Source organism: Aspergillus sclerotioniger, assembly GCF_003184525.1.
Source record: "Aspergillus sclerotioniger CBS 115572 chromosome Unknown BO94scaffold_36, whole genome shotgun sequence".
NCBI lineage: Eukaryota > Fungi > Ascomycota > Eurotiomycetes > Eurotiales > Aspergillaceae > Aspergillus > Aspergillus sclerotioniger.
In genome coordinates, this window is record NW_020291026.1 from 124696 (window position 1) to 143213 (window position 18518).

At 52.9% G+C, this 18518-nt stretch overlaps 7 protein-coding genes across 7 annotated transcripts; 4 read left to right on the top strand and 3 right to left on the bottom strand.

The window, feature by feature from the left end:
- Positions 1 to 202: 202 nt before the first annotated feature.
- BO94DRAFT_550349 (amidase) lies at positions 203 to 2122 on the bottom strand (the record flags this gene model as incomplete). Its single annotated transcript, XM_025613489.1, has 5 exons — positions 203 to 1090; positions 1161 to 1355; positions 1416 to 1688; positions 1752 to 1773; positions 1869 to 2122. 5 exons carry the CDS (start codon positions 2120 to 2122, stop codon positions 203 to 205), a joined length of 1632 nt encoding a protein of 543 aa, XP_025462925.1.
- Positions 2123 to 2585: 463 nt separating this feature from the next.
- On the top strand, positions 2586 to 5666 carry BO94DRAFT_259089 (CeGAL family transcription factor). Its single transcript, XM_025606473.1, has 5 exons — positions 2586 to 3176; positions 3321 to 3412; positions 3493 to 4521; positions 4583 to 5180; positions 5229 to 5666. Exons 1-5 carry the CDS (start codon positions 3048 to 3050, stop codon positions 5502 to 5504), a joined length of 2124 nt encoding a protein of 707 aa, XP_025462926.1. The 5' UTR covers positions 2586 to 3047; the 3' UTR covers positions 5505 to 5666.
- Positions 5667 to 5827: 161 nt separating this feature from the next.
- On the bottom strand, positions 5828 to 7492 carry BO94DRAFT_476520 (general substrate transporter; the record flags this gene model as incomplete). The annotated part of the gene is made up of 3 exons (XM_025608606.1): positions 5828 to 6871; positions 6929 to 7225; positions 7280 to 7492. The coding sequence occupies 3 exons, from the start codon at positions 7490 to 7492 to the stop codon at positions 5828 to 5830; spliced, it is 1554 nt and encodes a 517-aa protein (XP_025462927.1).
- A 406-nt stretch (positions 7493 to 7898) lies between these two features.
- Positions 7899 to 10273, top strand: BO94DRAFT_578724 (glycoside hydrolase family 32 protein). The gene is made up of 3 exons (XM_025615225.1): positions 7899 to 8209; positions 8277 to 9719; positions 9793 to 10273. Exons 2-3 carry the CDS (start codon positions 8327 to 8329, stop codon positions 10152 to 10154), a joined length of 1755 nt encoding a protein of 584 aa, XP_025462928.1. The 5' UTR covers positions 7899 to 8209; positions 8277 to 8326; the 3' UTR covers positions 10155 to 10273.
- Positions 10274 to 10767: 494 nt separating this feature from the next.
- Positions 10768 to 12644, bottom strand: BO94DRAFT_589944 (putative amino acid transporter; the record flags this gene model as incomplete). The annotated part of the gene is made up of 2 exons (XM_025615984.1): positions 10768 to 11559; positions 11613 to 12644. The coding sequence occupies 2 exons, from the start codon at positions 12642 to 12644 to the stop codon at positions 10768 to 10770; spliced, it is 1824 nt and encodes a 607-aa protein (XP_025462929.1).
- A 378-nt stretch (positions 12645 to 13022) lies between these two features.
- BO94DRAFT_476496 (cytochrome b5 reductase family protein) lies at positions 13023 to 14198 on the top strand (the record flags this gene model as incomplete). Its single annotated transcript, XM_025608605.1, has 1 exon — positions 13023 to 14198. The coding sequence occupies one exon, from the start codon at positions 13023 to 13025 to the stop codon at positions 14196 to 14198; it is 1176 nt and encodes a 391-aa protein (XP_025462930.1).
- Positions 14199 to 14407: 209 nt separating this feature from the next.
- Positions 14408 to 16985, top strand: lysF (homoaconitase LysF). Its single transcript, XM_025606474.1, has one exon. The coding sequence runs from the start codon at positions 14462 to 14464 to the stop codon at positions 16772 to 16774; it is 2313 nt and encodes a 770-aa protein (XP_025462931.1). The 5' UTR covers positions 14408 to 14461; the 3' UTR covers positions 16775 to 16985.
- The last annotated feature ends 1533 nt before the right edge of the window (positions 16986 to 18518 follow it).

Below are 18518 nucleotides of genomic sequence, written 5' to 3' on the forward strand. Positions count from 1 at the left end.
CTCCAAAAATGGCGGCCTCCACTTCTGACATGACTCCAACGGCCCGGTTGGGGTATGTTCTCGTGGAAAAGTGGGGGGGGGGGTTGCTCTAGCATTGGTACGGGGTACTGGATAGATCATTGGTTCACTAAGTATAGGCTAAATGATCACGGAGTGACTTGTGTATGTGCAATGATCATGGTATCCGAGTGATCAAGAACTACTAGCTCCTCCAGATCTTTTCAATGACAGTCGCGGCCCCTAGCACCTTCTCCTCTTCCAACTTCTTTCCAATAACCTGGAGATTAACCGGATGGCCATTCATGGTCTCTGCATTGTAGAGGCTCCAATTCCATGCGTCTAGCTCGTTCCTCGGTTGGTAGTCTGCTGGCAGTTCATCCACCTCGGCCCTCACTTGGTCCACGGGAAAGGTGACAGCGGTGTAATCAAGGAAGTTCCAGATCTTAGTATATCCAACCCATCGCAGGCCTCGGTGTGGGATGGCAGGATGGGACATCGTCGGGGCCAGGAGTACATCAATGGGTCTTCCCGATGGGGAGCGAGCTGCATTCCATTTATCCAAATAGTTCTTCTGCAGAGTGACTTTCTTCCTGTTCAGCTGCCAGTACTCGTAAACGGAAATGGGCTTCCCGCGATTCACCAATGCTTCCACGTGGGGAATATAAGACTCGCCAGCGGCTTCCACGTCACGACGGATGTCTTCACCACCGTCCACGGTGTAAAAGGCGTCCATCAGTTGGATGCAATCTAGATGATCGGAAACGTCCCATGGGACTAGTTCATGGCCCTGCGCTTCCAGCTTTGCAGAGAGCTCCCGAAGGGCCCTTTCGATGGGAGGATGGACTTTCACCACGCCATCGTCTAGAATTAGACCGATCACCAGAGGTCGGTTCTGAATCTCTTGGAATGAGTTCTCGTTCCAGGGAAGGGGCGCGCATTTGGGATCCAACTGCCATGGCTGAGCATTGGCGACCAGTCGGCTTATATAGCAGAGGGACGATAAATCTCTTGCCATGGGGCCGACGGAAGAGGGGACATGTTCTTGTCCCTCGGTTGAGACAGGCACGCCGTGGTACGGAAGTCTGCTGCTCTGTCTGGTTTGTCAGTGAAGTTACCGAGGCTTGGTAAGTCTTCTAGATCTGCTAGGTCGCGAGACGTACGGTGGGCTTTAGGCTATAGAGACCCATGAGACTCTGCGGGATCCGCACACTGCCACCGATATCCGTGCCATATCCTAGAATGGAGCCGTGCAGGGCCAGCAGGACGGCCTCTCCTCCGGTGGAACCGCCCGGTGTGAACCCAGGGTTCCGTGGGTTGACCGTCAGCCCCCAGAGAGGGTTTTCTGTTTCCGCCCACTAAAGACAGGTTAATAATACTTGGACTTCTATTATTAGCTGAGATCAAGGGACACGAACCATGATGCTCTGGGGCAGGTTTGTTTTCGCTAGCACGATAGCACCCATATCTTTCAGCATCTGGACGAGAACTGCGTCCTCCGTAGCGGGCGCAAAAGAACGGCCCACATAGCCAAGTGTAGTGTCGACACCCTTAAGATCAAACTGATCCTTCAGCGTGACCGGAATACCGTGCAGTGGCCCCTTGACTTGACCAGTTTGCCGAAAGTCGTGATCTAATTGTCGGGCTTGCTTCAACGCATCCTCGAAGACGACCTCGGTGAGGCAGTTTGTCTGCCGGTTCACTTTTGTCAGTATTGATATTATCAACAAGCATATTATGGGGGAATTCCTCACCAGTTGATGAGCTATGACAGCCCTGGCATTGGAGAAAAGAAATTAGTTAACGTTTAACATGATTTAGCCAATACTTGATAAATAACCCGGTCAGTGTAGATAACGTTGTCTGCATACCTCTTAATATAAGCCAAGGTTGCCTGTTCAGCTGTGTATTGGCCGGTCTTTAGGAGCTCGAACAGTCTGGGAATGCTGTCAATATCAGTTATCTCTTGAACCGCTGGATCCTCTTTGACACAAGAGCGCTCCTGAACAGAGAGCACCTGGGGAACACGCTGATTGACATCGTTAACGAGGTAGGGTTCCAGGAGCTTGTCCCTTGAAGAGCGTTTTTGGGAGACGATTTGTTCCCATGGTTGAAGGCTTCCCATTATGGTGGTATAGAGAGTTTAATAAGGACGGGTGATAGAGATTTCCATTGACTTAAACATGATCGGAGTTCAGGTGCACGCGCATGTCACCTGCTCTTTATATATATCAGTGCTATCAGTTATTATCTTCTCCGTAGACCAGGACTTATCTCTCTCTGCATCTGCGGGCCTGAAATACCGCCTTCCGGGTCTTAGATACGGTAGCAACCAAGCAGAAGAGTAAAAGAGAGATACTTAGTCGAGGGTGGGGTCAACCATGGGTCAGAGCTAGCAGCGAAGGAATTCGGGCGGAGTATCAAGCCATGATAGGGAAGACCTTGCATACCTAGATCCCGATAAGGGCATAGGTGGTTTTGACCGTTGGACGGAAGCATTTCCGCCGGATCGGTGATCAACTGGCGAGCCTGAGTGTTTTGTGTGTTTATTTTTATTTTATCGTTGAAGCGGACCCGATGGGGTGATCCTATGGTTGCACGATGCAGAAGCCATTGCCCTTGGGATGCAACCCACGGTAAATATGTTCCCCAGGATCCAAAACATAAAACCGGCCAAATGCCACTATCTTTGAGCTCCCCAGACTGACAATGGGACTGACTCGTTGAGGTTGCCGCCGTTCCCAAGGGAAGTACGACGGAGGATTGGATTTCCCAACCGAAAAGTGGGTTTCGAGGGGAGGGACCACTCACTGGGCCGCGGGGCCTCCGCGGCCGGCCAGCTTTTCAGTTGATTCTCCATCTCTCCTCACTCAACTGCCGACGGCTCAAATCACTGCCAACAGATTCGTGGCATGTTGGAACAGTCTCGAATGGCGTAGGACCATGCTTTGGCTCTGAGATGTCACGGTGTTGTCCGATGCCCTCCAATTTGTTCCTCGATTACTAATTCCCCCCCCAATTCCCTGCCCAATTGAGGAGGACATGCCACCATGAACCCCCCGAGCTCTGGTGCCGCAGCATCACCGATGACCGGTGCCATCCGCACCGATTCCCGAAAGAAGCCCTCCGGCGCAATTGCGAAACGAGCTTGCGACCAATGCAAGTTCCGCAAGATCAAGGCAAGTATCTATTAATTTTTTTCTATTTTCTACATTCGGAGTACCTCCGACCTTCATCCCCTGTTTGCTTTTTCCTTTCAGGCCCCTTGTTCCACTCAAACTCTATGCTCCGGCCCTGCGAGCTAATCATTTTAGTAACTGCAGTGTAGTCTATCCCAGCCATGCCGGGCATGTGTCTCCATGGGCTTTGACTGCACCTTTTATCAACCACAGAAGAAACGGGGCCCCACTGGACAGTGAGTTTGACCGACTACCTTTATCTTGAGTACATCCGAGGCCATTAGTCTGATCCTGTCAATCTGTCGCGCATCAAAAGTCGTGTGTCCCAGATCCGGCAGCAGCAGACCCAACTATCGGGTTTGAGTGGTGCTCAGAATCATGTAGTAGCTTCCAATCCGCTCCCAGGGGGCTTCACCTATCAGACGGACTCGTCGTCTCGAGGAGATGGGGGCTCAGATACCGTTCAACCAATGCAGGATGCTGCACACTGGCCCATGCATAGTGAGGGCACTGTCCCCGTTGAGCTTGCTCCTCCCCAGGCACCAGCTCAAATTGCGCCCGGTTGGAGTGCCGGGGCTTCCCCAATCGAGTCCCATAGTACTAGTGGCGTCAGCTGGAATGAGCGCAACGATGTGGAGTACTGGCTTCCAGATACGCTGGATGCGCAGGTGCCCATCTTTGATTTCCCGGGCAGCAACATCTACTTAAAAACCTCACTCCCATCTATCATACAAACAGAAGCTGCGTCTACAGGCCTGCAGTCACATCAAGTGGAGGCCGCCAGTGTACCCATGTCCAGTGCGAATGTCCTGCATCCGCAGTCGAACGAGACGAATACGGTGTGGCCCTCGTCCATTGTGGAAGCAAACATGATTCCCTGGATTGACGTTTACTTTGATCGTCTACATCCGACATTACCGGTGCTAAACCGATCATCACTATTCATCCGAATGCTGTCCCAGGAGCACCGCAGGAACTCGCAATTCGGTGCAATGCTTCTTGCATTGTGTGCATTTTCTCTTACCCAACCCATCGAGATAGACGAGCGACCGACATCTTCTTCCCGAGCCAGCCAGGCTCGGTCTATGATGAATGAAGCGACCAAGATGCGAAGCTGTTCTGATTTCGGGGAACACCCAACGGTTGAGGCCGTTCTTACCAGTTTCTACCTGTTCGGGTGCTTGTTTGGCAGCAATCAGCACAACGCCGCATGGCTCCGTCTGAGGGAGGCCCTTGATCTTGCTGCTACACTGGGACTGAACAATCCGGAGTCTTACCGAGATCTTCCCAGTGATGAAAAGGGGCAACGTTTACGGACATATTCGGTTCTGTCAATCACGGAGAGGTATTATACATAGTAATTGGGCCATCTCCAAGATCAATCACTAACTGGCAAAAATATACAGAGCTTATGCATTACAACGAAGACATCCGATTACCTTTTGGGGCAGACCGGGATTTAGTATGCGACCCGTGCATGATTTTATCCACAGCGCCACCCATAGTCTAGTCTCTGGCATCATTGTTCACAACGAAAAGGACGCCGAAGGAATGATGGGACTCGCACGTCTGATGGAGTTATTCGATGCGATTGATGAGGATGTTGTCGATTGCTGGAACCAGCGGTGCAACGTCAATACCGGTTATTGCGAGAAGCTCACAGAAGCCAAGGCTTTGTCGATTCACCAAAATCTCAGCCGTGTCAGCGAGTCTGAGCGATTTAAGGGATACGACTGGTTTGAACGCTCCAAGTCAGCCCTCGGCGGGAACCAGGGCAACCGGCCGGCGATAGGTTTAAGGGAAACACAATGTGCAGATGTCTTCATCACGAAAAAATGGCTTCAGAACCGCATTTGGGTGCTCTGTTCGACCCATGGTTTACTACGGCCTGCATCTGAACGCCATGAACTTAGCCTCAACTACGCCATCTCCATTGCAAAGGAGACACTTGACATCTGTCGGTCTTTGCGGTTGAGCTCCATGGAAGCGCATGGAATAGGCCTTGTATGTACAAGCCTCAGGAATCGTTGTTGCAGTTACTCACAATACTAGGTCGAGAAGTTGTACGACATCGCAGTCGGTGCAATCAGCGTCTTGTTCAATGTCCAAATGCCTCTCGCTAAGGGTATCACGGTGGCATCGCCCGCCAGAACGATGCCAAATGCCCAGGTTCCAACGGCTGACAGTCAAGCGCTCTCCAAGACCCTAACAGAAGACTTCATGTTGCTGTTGAACAGCCTGCGAGGTGGAAACCACCCTTTCATGGAAAAATACAGAACACTGTTGGGCTCTTTGCACACTACTGGCCATGCTTGGGGCTCGCAATAGATTCCTGGTCTTTACTTCGTCCCAGAAAACCCTTCTATCTTCTTCTTTTGTGTTCTTACTTCGCATCTGGCGTTTCGGAGTCATCATATCGGGTTTCTGGCAGGTGTTTATCTTTTCTTATCTGTTTGTGGTTTAAGTACAGCTCGATCGGATTCAAAAGCACTAGAGAACTGCCTCATCGCATCACCAAATCAGCCAGACTGTACTGCAAACTCGAACGTATCGCCATTAAAACCTCTTCAACCAACCCCATATCATACGCAATACTGACAGCAGGGACTATAACACACCGGTCCATAGACTTAGCGGGTTAATCTGGGAACTTAGGAACCTGAATCCATCGTCTTCTCGAGCGAAGACCAATGCTGTCTCCATTTCCGGGCAGGAATCTTGGCATCATACATTGCGTCGATTTCCACAAAGGTTCGACCTTTGGTTTCAGGGATGGAAAGGTATGCGAATATCAGAATGCAGCCCATGCAACCGGCAAATACAACGTATGTCTTTGGGCCTAAATTTGCCGCATCAGCCGCTGTCAGCTGGGGCACCACTAGAGTGGTGATAACTGCCGTTGTTTGAGCACAGGCGATGGTATAAGCCATGGTGTGGTGGCGAAGCTTGGGGGTGGCCATTTCCGAAGGCAGAAGGGTTGACAATGGGGAAAACGAGGAAGCCCAGAAGAAGTTGAAAATGAAGGACAAGGCCGCAATTGCCATGGCGGAACGACGGTCTCCCCTATTAAACGCCAGGCCCCCAGCCATCGCGTCGATGATGAACAGGATACCCATGCCCACCAATGCAGTAGGGCGACGACCCGCCCGGTCAAGCACCAAGGGGGCAGCGATCGTACCTGCAAGAGTGCAACAGGAGGCTATGACGGTTAACGAGAAAGGATCTCCGATGCCAATCTCGGAGAGAAAAACAGTGCTGTAGGTTGTCGAGAGAATGATGCCGGAGATTTGGTTCAAGGAATAGAAAGAACCGGCGATCACGGTGCGCTGCAGGTGTTTCCTGGAGAAGATATCCCAAAAGGGTGCATTGGTTTTCGAACCCTCTTCGGAGCGTTCCATGTTTCGGATCTCATTATCAACCCGTTGTTCACTGCAGTGGTGCAGTCTCCGCAGGTTGCTACGAGCCTGATCCACCCTGCCTTTCGAAACGAGCCATTGCGGACTCTCGGGCAAAGGCAATGTCGAAATAAGTAGGAGAGCAGGCAAAGCACACTGCACGGCCAATGGTATCATGTACGAACTCCTGCCTTGTAATTTGTGCGTGCACAACACCACAACGGCACCCAAGACACCAGCAACCAGGTTTAAGATATTGAACAACGATACGCTCCTTCCTCTCAGGGAGGCAGGTACAATCTGTCATACAGGGAGTAAGCGGGGTTTCTAAGGCTCTGGAAGCACCAGCATTCGCACCTCTGAAAGATACAGGGGAGCCGTGGTATTGGCAATTCCCATAGCAATTCCGTTGATGAAACGACCCGATACAAAGGCTCCCAGATTTGGGGCCAGCACCTGGAGCAACCCGCCGCCAATGGAAATAATATACGCGATCAACAAGGGGCGTTTACGGCCCAAGCCGGCATTTAGAGGAGAGGCTGTCAACCCTCCTAGGATTGAGCCGAGCAAAGGAACGGAAAACACAAGATTTTGATTGCGTGCTGTCAAGACAAGGTTGCCCGTTACTGGCTCGGGGCCTTGATACCTATCGACCTGGGCATGTCGTCAGCTCAATGATCACTTCCGCAATGTAACTTGCACACTTACGAATGAACCCAATGCAGCCACCGGCGAAATGATCTTGTCATCAAAACCAAATACTAACGAGGCTGCGCCAAAAGCCGTGCAAGTGAGGAGTAGGAAGGCATTGGTTGTTCGTTCCTGTGGCGATCTACTGCTCTCTGCAGCGAAATCGACATGGTGTGCCTGACTGACGTCTTTTCCGAGATCAAAGGGATGGCTATCCAATTCATCGGCCATTCCGACTGACCTCGTGCATGCGAGAGCAAGGCCAACCAATTGTGCACTTCATTGACTGCATTGACTGTCTTGTGTTGTTTGGCAACCCATCAGGAGAGCTCTATGGGCCAGGTGAACTGGTGTAGAAGACGAGCACAGGGGAGTACCCCAGCTTAACCCCAGAAACTTCACCAACGGAGACCCATGGGAGGTCTATTTTTAATTTCTTATATTAGCAATCATCGTGGATCATGAATAATGCAGGCAAGCCAGCCGGGCAACTGCACTCACTCACTGGCGGTGTTTCTCTCGCATGGCTCCACTCGCCACGCTAGTGGATCCTCTCTCAGCCATCCTCCCTTGGCTGAAGTTCAATAACAGGATCGCTATCTACTACATATGATGCGGAATGCTGCAGTGTTGGGACGGATGGCCCCGTTGAGTATCTATATACTTACTACTACTTACTAGATAGTCACTAGTGGATCGAGATGTTTTGCATCATGGTTGCTGATCATCAATCAGTCTGGATTTGAGGTGCATTGCTGAGTCTGGGGATTTCCCCGAAGAACCTCCGGAATTCGACGAGACACAGCTATCTAGGTAGCTCCCAACGCGTTGGACTGTGGCGTCAATGAATTGCATCTCGCCCATACTGCAGCCATCGCGGCTTTATTCCGGACCTTGATCTTCTCAGTCGGGGTCGATAACGATCTAGTATTTAGCCGAAGGAACCAGGTGAGCGCTGCTCTTTGCGGAGCAGGCTTTGGAGGTAGGAGGGCCTGTACAATGTTGACCCTGGCAGTGTCTCTGGAAACCGTTCTCCCAGTTCGAATGTAATATCTATCCGATCTGATGGATCAGAAAGTTCCCCACTCGGATGATGCCCAGCAATGGCGCCCATCTTACCATATCACCGCCCCCCGCGGGTGGCTGAATGACCCGTGCGGTCTAGGATATGATTCTGCAACTGGTCTCTACCACCTGTCGTTTCAATGGAACCCGAAAGGCAACGATTGGGGAAATATCTCGTGGGGATGTTGTGTTTCTACGGATCTGCTGACCTGGAAGATATTTCCAGAGCCGTGCCTGGAGCCCAGCACCGAGTACGATCGCTGTGGCGTGTTTACAGGGTGTCTCCAGCCAACGGCTGTGAATGGGGCTCCAAATGCCCTCACTGTTGTATACACATCCGTGGGGCATCTCCTGATCCACTATACGCTGCCATATGTGCCTGGATCTGAGTCGGTTAGTCTGGCCACTTCACAGGACCAGGGCAAGACATGGCAGCGCCTTGATTGCAACCCCGTTCTACTACGCCCTCCTACAACCCTCACGGTAACAGGCTGGAGAGATCCGTTTATTGGCCGTTGGCAAATCATGCCCGAACAACCTGGGGCCTCTGATCTCTGCGGGTTCATCTCGGGGGGTATCACCGGAAAGACCCCGACAGCATTCGCATACTCGATAAATCCCCACGACCTACGCCAATGGACGTACTTGGGACCGCTGGTCCACGTTGGGCTTAATTTCCGACCATCTCGATGGTCTGGCGATCTTGAGGTCAACTGGGAGGTCGTTAACTGGGTACCCATGACAGATGATGAGAGTACCACCAGATATTTCATACTAATGGGGGCCGAGGGATGCTTGGTATCGGGAAAATATGGAAAAAGAATACCTCGGGCACAGCTGTGGATGTCCATCAAGCCCTGCTCTAGAGCTCAACAACACAGCGCCACCGATGCTCTATCGACCTATGCGTTTTCGGGGATCTTTGATCACGGGTGCTGTTATGCGGCGAATAGCTTCTGGGATCCCATCACAGCTCAGCATATCGTCTATTGCTGGATTACAGAAGAAGACCTACCGGATGATCTTCGACACCAACAAGACTGGAGCGGCATATTGTCTATCCCCCGGGTAGCAAAGTTGACAACTCTGCACCATGTAAGGCGAGCTCGGCATTCTGAGCTGAGTGCCATCACCTCCATAGAGACTCAAAGAGAGACAAAGCATACCTCTACCGTTCGAACACTGGGCATTCGGCCGGATCCACGGCTCGAGGGCCTTCGGAACGAGAAAAACAGAATTCATGTTGATAGTCTCACTTTAGAAAAACACGGTGACTACACCTCTCCATTCGACACCCATCTTTCTCTGATGACATCGAGATGGGAAGTCCACGCCGAGTTTTCCGTCAGTACGCAGTGCAGTGCAGTGGGGCTTGAAATCCAACATGGCGGTAGTATGTCCCTGTCTTCCACGCTAGCATCCTAGGTTTCCCAACCACTGACTCTCCATTTCCCTGGCCCATTCAGACGCGCAGCACCGCACCATCCTCTTTTGGGAACCATCTAGTGAAACCTTTACCATCCAACGGCCTCCGCCCCACGACTCCCGCATCAACCACGACCCCGAGTCCGCTCCGCATACACTATTCACCTTCGAGACCCTGTCAGGAGAGCAGGGGGAGGAGACACTACGTATCCATGCGTTCTGGGACACAAGCGTGCTGGAAGTCTTCGTGAATGAGCGGACCGTCATCTCTACTCGGATCTATATTTTACCTGACCAGGCCCGCTGCTCTGGACTGCGTTTCTTTGCCGAGGGTGAGACAGGCTCTCCGCCAGCCGTGCTTTTGCAGGCAGACGGATGGGACGGGCTGGGTGTCAGTCAATAGCCAGCTCTCATTGATCCAGCACCGCCCCGGAGTAACGATCCGACGCGCGAGCAAGCACATTATCGGAGGCCCATAATGTATTATTGTACATAGTTGTTTCCCCGAGAGTTGAATTAGCGACATAGATAGCCATAGCCATGCAACCGGGTCCGTTCCCACTCGATCTCTATGTAATACACACACACACACACATGACATGGCCAAGAAAAAAGACTTGAGTCTATGTGTGTCCCAAATAAGATAGAGAAAAGGAACAACAAGGAGACTGAGACCCCCACCCACCGCCTCGTTGATCATGTCTGATAGATATTATGCATCATGAAAAACTGAAAAGAAATGCTCCAAAACCCGACCCGACCCGGCAATTCCATCATGCACCCGGATAATAATATGCGAATGGGTATCATTCCATGGGAGACGACCGATATATAGAATAGTTTAATAGAAAGATGAAGAAACAACAGGATGGATGGGTAAATAGGTAATATGGAGAGGAGGAGACGAAGAAAACAAGCCACTCCAAAACAAGGAAGAAGAGAGGAATATGGGGAAAAGATTAAAAGCTAGTATGGTCATATCGTAACTACTTTACCAAGTGTGGGGGGTCGTAAATTCACCGGCGCTGCCAGAACTTCCAGTTGGGAAACGCCTTTTGCCCGTCGCGTTTGTAAATGCGCCAGTAGTAAACGGGGACACCGGCCACGATAAAGGCGACGACAATCAATGTCTGCAGCGGTTCGGCGATAATGGCCCGGCTGAGAAGGAAAAGGCTCACGCAGCAGAAGATGATGGGGGTCGAAATCCAAGTTTTGTAGGGGCGATGTAGGTAGGGTTCCCGCACGCGGAGAATAATCAGGCCAAGCACCGTGACAAAGTAGAAAATGTATCCGGCTACGCCGTAAAAGGTGACGAGAGTCTTGAATTCACCAACAATGACATAGACTATAGTGAGACCGCTGTTTAGGGCCATGGCGTTGATGGGGGTGAAGCCGATCCGTGTGCCGTCTCCGCATAGCCGTGAGAGCGACTTGCTCACCCAGGAGCGGCGCTGCAATCGATTGGCCAATGTGTTCCGAGTCCATAGATTGCCGAAAATAGACGGCAGGTAGCCTTCTTTGCCTGCTGCATAGACTAAGCGCCCACTGGTGAAGGTCGTTGCGTTCAAAGCGCCGAAGCAGCTTGCAGATACCACCAGCGCGAAGACTAGGGCTCCGACGGAGCCAAACACCTTGTCACCGAATTGGACGGCGATTGTGTTACTCGCTTCGATGGTGCTATGGGGTAGAACAAGGATGTAGGAGACGTTGGCGAGGAGATAGCAGAGGATGACCACTGGCATGGCTGTGTGGATCACCCGTGGGAGATCGCGGTTGGGGTTCTTAAATTCGCCAGTCACGTAATTTGTCTATGTGGCGTTAGTCAAAGCATGATGGGATATAGGGGGGTTAAAGAACACACATTGTCCCAACCGTCAAAGGCCCAAAGGCCTGCGTACAGGGCTACAGCCCATGCTGATACGTCGAGGTTTGTACCCTCAAACCACCCGGCCTTCCATTCTTTGTTGGCACTTCCATTTGAGGAGTGACCTGTGACTGCCACAATGATGCCGATAATTGCGACGCCGAGCAACGCAACAAACTTGAAGAACATGAAGAGGTCACCGATGCGCGCAGCCACTCTCGTCGAGATACAATTCAACAGCGTCACAACGAATATTCCGCCGAAAGCAACGGCTTTGTTAATCCAGGGATTGATGGTCTCCACGTCGGCACCCACTACGGCCCTAACGACGTACTCCCCGAAAATGATGGCGATGATGGCAGCACTGCCCGGCTTCAAGACGAGGACTGCGCACCACGTGAACAAGAAGCCCGCCAACTCCCCGAAGATCTTGGAGAGGTATACCTGGGAGCCACCATTTAGAGGAATTGCCCCTCCTAGCTCCGCGTAGCTGGCTGCCCCCGTCCATGCCAGTAAGCCAGCAACCACCCACGCAATCAGCGACGCACCAGGCGACCCCGCATTGGCATTGACCTGGCTGGGAGATGAAAAGATACCCGAGCCGATCACCAGCCCAATAACCAGAGACAGACCATTGAGATACGTCAATGTCTTGTTCCTTTCTAAAGACCCGTCGGCGACCCCGGCCTCTCGATCCGCAGACGAGACGCCCAAAGGTGCATAACCACCGGTCGTCTGCGACAAGGGAAACAGTGTCGCCCCGAAGTCGAACGCAGAGGATATCGAGTAGGAGCGGGCCGAGCGGGGTCGGCCCGAGGTCATTTGCGTCTGTGAGTGAGAGCCGGTGAGAGGGTCTTCATCTTCGAGGGAAAGCTTGCGCGACGATGAGATGCCCGAAGGTGAGGAGAAGCGGGAGGATCTGGGAGCGGAGTCGGGCGAGGATGCCAACGACGCCAATTCTAGGGAATCCCGAGGAGCATGATAGTTGCCCGACCTGGACTCAGAGTTCGAGAAGGTTATATGGGACATACCGTCCAGAGGAGGTCGGGAGCTGCGAGGACGAAGGCGGGCTGTTAAGAACGGGGTACGGGGACGTCTTCCATACCACTGGGGAGGTTATTCTGAAGCGAGAAGTGAACGGAGCAATCCTTCCTCCCCTCAGTAACTTCGCGGAGGGCCAGCAGGAGAGAAAGAGACAGCAACCAGAAACCAGAAACAGCAACTGAAGAGGGAGAAGAAATGAAAAATGAAGAAACAATGGAGGGACAAAGACGCCGACAGGAAATGCGACTCCCTGCGTCCGGGACCCGATCGGGCCTAGCGCCTTGGGATCTCCCGGTCGCTCCTGCTTTTTATAGTGTCATGGCCACTTCCCCATCCAGGTTCAAATTTCCGCTCTTCCCCCCCATGAAGCCCCGCGGTTCCCCTCAGGGTCTGCTCCGGTTCAATGTGCCGTCCACAGCCGCGAGGCTCGTGATACGACCCCCGAGGCGCTTTGCTTCCCACGCATCGCCTTCCCCTTCACCCCCTCCTTCATCTTCTCCCTCTACTCCGTCGCCAAAGCAGCAGCGATGGCTGCGACTTGCCTTCATAACGGCCGCTGCGGCAGGAATTGGCGCACTCGTCAGGTCGCAACAGGGTCCCGACTCATCGACCCTGAATCCGGTCAAATTCACCCCATACTATCTAGTGTCCCGCGAGCCAGTCTCATCAACCGGGAGCTTTTTCATTCTTCAGCCGCCAAAGGAGGATGGAAGCAACAATGCAGTCTACGAAGGGGCATGGAAGACGGGTGTCTGGAGCGTGATGTTTAAGCAGCCACAGCTGCAGATCGGAAGAGACTACACACCTCTGCCATCCACCTCGTCGGGGGAAGAAGACGATGAGTGTCTGCGCTTTTTCATCCGGAAAGACCCCTTCGGTGAGGTCTCCCGCTACCTGCATAGCCTGGATATCGGTGCACCTATTGAAGTACGTGGCCCACGAATTGAATGTGAGATTCCTTCGGATACACGGCAGATCTTGTTCATCGCCGGGGGCACAGGGATTGCCCCTGCATTGCAAGCCGGACATACGCTTCTTCGCCGCACAAGTCCGACCCACAAGCCCAAAATACATATCCTTTGGGCCAACAGAAGAAGGGAAGACTGCGTTGGCGGTGTGAGTGAGACAACTACAACTACAGCGGCGCCCCAAAGGTCATGGCTCTCCGGCTTTTCCACATCTTTGAAGGACAAACACACTCCCATTTATCCACCGAAGGCTGCTGACACTTCGTTGATTGTCCGGGAATTGGAGGCTCTTCAATCGCAATATCCTGGACAGGTGAGCGTGGATTACTTTGTCGATGAGGAAGGCACCAGCATCGGGAAGCAGTCCATTTTGGACTCTACCAGCAGTGCGCTGTCTTCCAAGGAGCCGGGTAAAGGGAAACACAACCTCATTCTGGTCTCTGGACCAGAGGGCTTCATTAGCTACATGGCAGGACCAAAGCTCTGGGCTCAGGGGATGGAACTGCAGGGTCCACTTCGGGGGATTCTAAAAGAATTGGACCTAAAGAATTGGGCCGTATGGAAGTTGTAAAAGAGAAAGGCGAGATGCAATGTACTATAGATTATAGATAGTAGCCATAGACTCATACCCCGGAAACGAACCCTCCGATAGCGGAGGACTTGGCACGGCAATCACGGTCTGTCCGCGGAGCGGTTCCAGCGATCGACCAATTAGGAGGCAGACATTATTTCTCGGTAACTTTACTAAGTTCGAGTCATAAATCCAATTCGCTTTCTTCTCTTTCTTCTTAGCAGTCAGTCTTCTTCATACTCCCACGCCTCTCAGCAAGCAACATGCAGTCGCGACTGTTGCCCTCCGGCCCTAGGCGCTGGGTCTCCCTTCGTTGCCCCGTGACTCCGCAACGACGAGCGTTCGCCTCAACCCGGCTCTTTTTCCAGGATACTGGTGTCTTCCAGTCACAGCTGGAGGACCCTGCCTCCGCTGCCATCTTTGCCTCCCTGCAGACCTCCAGGGCCATTCCACAGACCCTGACGGAAAAAATCGTCCAAAAATACTCGGTAGGCTTGGCCAGTGATAAGTTCGTCAAATCCGGCGACTATGTTACCATTTCACCCCATCGGATCATGACCCATGACAACTCCTGGCCCGTCGCCTTGAAGTTCATGTCGATCGGTGCGTCCAAAGTGCATGATCCCAAACAGATCGTGATGACTCTTGACCACGATGTCCAGAACAAATCGGACAAGAACCTTCAGAAGTATCGCCAGATTGAGGAGTTCGCGAAGCAGCATGGCGTTGAGTTCTACCCGGCAGGACGAGGAATTGGTCACCAGATCATGGTGGAGGAAGGATTTGCTTGGCCTGGCACACTCGTGGTTGCCTCGGACAGTCACAGTAATACCTATGGTGCACTTGGCGTTGTCGGTACTCCAATTGTGAGAACCGATGCAGCTAGTATCTGGGCGACAGGTAAGACGTGGTGGCAAATTCCTCCAGTGGCCAAGGTTACCCTTACTGGAGTTCTGCCACCGGGCGTGACTGGCAAGGATGTGATCGTTGCCCTGTGCGGTCTATTCGGCAAGGACGAGGTTCTGAACCACGCAATCGAGTTCACTGGCTCTGAGGAGACCATGAGAAGTCTATCTATGGATAATCGGTTGACTATTGCCAATATGACGACGGAATGGGGTGCACTGTCAGGACTGTTTCCCATGGACAGTGTCCTCAAGGGTTGGCTTAAGGGCAAGGCCACCACTGCTGCCATGGGGCTCGCTGATGGGCCATTCAAGACTCTGGCCCCTCATCATTTCACTCACCCGCTTGTGGAGCAGCTGTTTGAGAACCCGCTCACTGCGGATAAGGGTGCAAAGTACGCTAAGGAGCTCTTCCTGGACCTTTCAACCCTTTCTCCATACATCTCTGGACCCAACTCTGTTAAAGTGGCAACGCCCCTTAAGGAGCTGGAAGCACAGGATATCAAAGTCAACAAGGCCTACCTGGTCTCCTGCACAAACTCGAGGGCTTCGGATATCGCCGCTGCTGCTAAGGTGTTCAAGGAGGCCGCGGAGAAGGATGGTGGTAAAATCCCCAAAATTGCCCATGGTGTGAAGTTCTACATCGCTGCAGCATCCATCCCAGAGCAGCTCGCAGCGGAAGGGACTGGTGACTGGCAGACACTCCTGGAAGCTGGAGCCACGCCTCTCCCCGCAGGATGCGGGCCTTGCATCGGCCTCGGAACAGGACTGCTGGAGCCCGGCGAGGTCGGCATCAGTGCATCGAACCGCAACTTTAAGGGACGTATGGGAAGTACTGAAGCCAAGGCGTACTTGGGTAGTCCCGAGGTTGTTGCCGCGAGTGCTCTCAGCGGAAAGCTTAGCGGTCCTGGCTGGTACCAGACCCCTGAGGGCTGGACCGAGGTTGTCCGAGGCGAGGGCGATGGCATTCGTGAGGAGGACCGGATGCTTACCAATGAACAAGCCCTTGAGAAGCTGATCGGTCAGCTTGACGATCTTGTCGCTGATGGAGAGAAGCGCTTTGCTCCGGAGGAAACGGCCGAGGAGGAGGGCGGCCTGACAGAAGTGTACCCTGGATTCCCCGAACGAGTCTCTGGCGAGATTGTGTTCTGTGATGCAGACAATCTAAGTACAGATGGGATCTATCCGGGCTTCTGGACCTATCAAGATAATGTCACCGTGGAAAAGATGGCGGAGGTGTGCATGTCCAACTACGATGCTCAGTTCTCCTCGATCGCGAAGGAGGGTGATATCCTTGTTAGTGGATTCAACTTCGGCTGTGGTAGCTCCCGCGAGCAGGCAGCCACTGCTCTTCTGGCGAAGAAAATCCCTCTCGTCGTGGCGGGTAGCTTTGGCAACATCTTCTCCCGCAACAGCATCAACAACGCCCTGATGGGTCTGGAGGTTCCGCGTCTGATCAGCCGTCTGCGCGAGGAATTTGGCGAAAAGCAGCCTACCCGTCGAACTGGCTGGACTCTGACTTGGGATGTCCGGAGGAGTCAGATTGAGGTCCAGGAGGGACAGAACGGGTCCAAGTGGACACACAAGGTGGGCGAGCTGCCGCCAAACGTGCAGGAGATCATTGCCAAGGGTGGTCTGGAGAAATGGGTCAAGAACGCCATCGAAGCGTGAGAAGCGTGAGAAGCGTGAGAGATGTAGGAAATGAAAGGCGCGACCGTCGACAACTGATTCTTATGATACCCTAGCCTTCCAGTCTTCGTTTTGGGGATGCTGTGTGGATGTTTCTTTCGGTCGAGATGCATGGGATGATTGTATGTATAGGTGGGAGTCCAAAATTAGATTTACTTTCAGTCATGGGGCAAAATATACGATTAGTTAAGTTGTTAACCATGCTTGCTTTCTTCTTTGACCCGTGGTTTCCCCTCAACCCACGTGGTGCTTCCATGACGATCGCCAGCGAGAGTTCGACACGGGCGCGGCCGCGTTGGCCTGCAGTTGCACGGCCTCAGCCTGCCTGCCATCTATGATTCGCTCCAGCTCAGATGCCTAAGCTAAGCTGGACCTCTGCGGAGGGCTGAGGGCTGAGGCCCTTCAGCCGTCATGTTTCCTGCTTCTGCTTTTCCTCTTCCTTACTCTCCTCACTTGCCTCATCATTTGCCTTCCTTAAGGAATGAGCCCGTCGGGTTGCCTGGTGCCTTATCGATGATCCCAGCCTCCCCATGGATCCCGTTTCCGCAATCGGCCTTCTTTCCGGCGTGTTTCAGATCGCTCAGTTCATCAAAGACACCGCTGGAGGGCTGGCCCAGCTGTATGGCAAATACAGCCATGCAGACCTTACCATTCAATCGCTCATCGGCGAGCTGACGATCATCCGATCCGCCATCACCCAGCTACATGAATGGGCGAGCTATAATGTCCGTGACTTAGCCGAACCTGAGTTTGTTGACGGGCTCGAAGTCGCTCTGGACGGCTGTCGCGCTGTCATGGAGGTCCTTTCCGATGAGGTTTCGGCTCTGACAAAGGGTGCATCACTGAATGGTAATGGGGTCGGATTTCGCACTCGGGTGAAGGTCATCTGGAATGAAGATAGCATGCGCGAGCATCAGGAAAGACTGCGAGCGCAGGTCCAAGCGTTGCAGCTCCTGCTTCAAGCCTGTCTATGGTGAGCATCCACGTTCAACAGCCGTGATAGATCACTGCGTGCTAAATATCAGCTATAAGTCGGACGTCAACCGAGCAGGTCGAACTACTACGAAGAGCGGAAAATCGCCGGATTATTGCCAGGGTCGCCAGCGATACAGCAACCCTGCGGTCCTCTAGCAGCTATGCAGCCTCACGAACGGATAGCACGAGCTTGACTCGTCGCTCATCAGCCGCAGGGGACACTGTCTTTGATTTCGATAGGGCTGTAGTGGCTTCCATTCCCTATCGGCGCGCGATCAGACAATCGCAATCCAAATCTACGATGCCGAGTACAGTCAATCGCAGCGGTCCCAGCCCGGTTACAGATGAAGGGTATGGAAGTGCAGCAAGTAATTCAAGCCCGACGGGATCAAACGTGATATCTCCAGTGCATCCCTCTGCGTCGATTGGCCCTAGTCAGGGCCACAGCAGGAGTGTCTCGTTCGCACCGACTAATTTACAGCAAAGTCCGACCCAGGTCCGCCGATGGCAATCGGACGCGACTGGCTCCTCCTGGTCAAATCGCTCCGCAGGGTCACGGCGTGAGAAGATGCGCTCCATTATCCGACAACTCAGGCGACCCAGTTGGTCCGGAGCACAGGCTTCTGCGCGAGTTCCCCTGCGAGGACCGGCCGAGCGACGGCTGTATGAAAGAGACGTAAACACAAATACTAGCATTGACTTGACATCGCCGGACGGGTCGTCTGCTCCGCCAATTGTCAAGTCAGCCCAG

What these genes read in the sequence shown, in the direction of transcription:
- BO94DRAFT_259089 (XM_025606473.1), top strand. Translation starts at nt 3,048, where the DNA reads ATGAACCCCCCGAGCTCTGGTGCCGCAGCATCACCGATGACCGGTGCC. An exon ending in AAACGGGGCCCCACTGGACA is followed by an intron (nt 3,413 to 3,492) that starts GTGAGTTTGACC and finishes GCGCATCAAAAG; the next exon opens with TCGTGTGTCCCAGATCCGGC. An exon ending in AAGCGCATGGAATAGGCCTT is followed by an intron (nt 5,181 to 5,228) that starts GTATGTACAAGC and finishes TCACAATACTAG; the next exon opens with GTCGAGAAGTTGTACGACAT.
- BO94DRAFT_578724 (XM_025615225.1), top strand. Translation starts at nt 8,327, where the DNA reads ATGGATCAGAAAGTTCCCCACTCGGATGATGCCCAGCAATGGCGCCCA. An exon ending in TGAAATCCAACATGGCGGTA is followed by an intron (nt 9,720 to 9,792) that starts GTATGTCCCTGT and finishes TGGCCCATTCAG; the next exon opens with ACGCGCAGCACCGCACCATC.
- lysF (XM_025606474.1), top strand. Translation starts at nt 14,462, where the DNA reads ATGCAGTCGCGACTGTTGCCCTCCGGCCCTAGGCGCTGGGTCTCCCTT.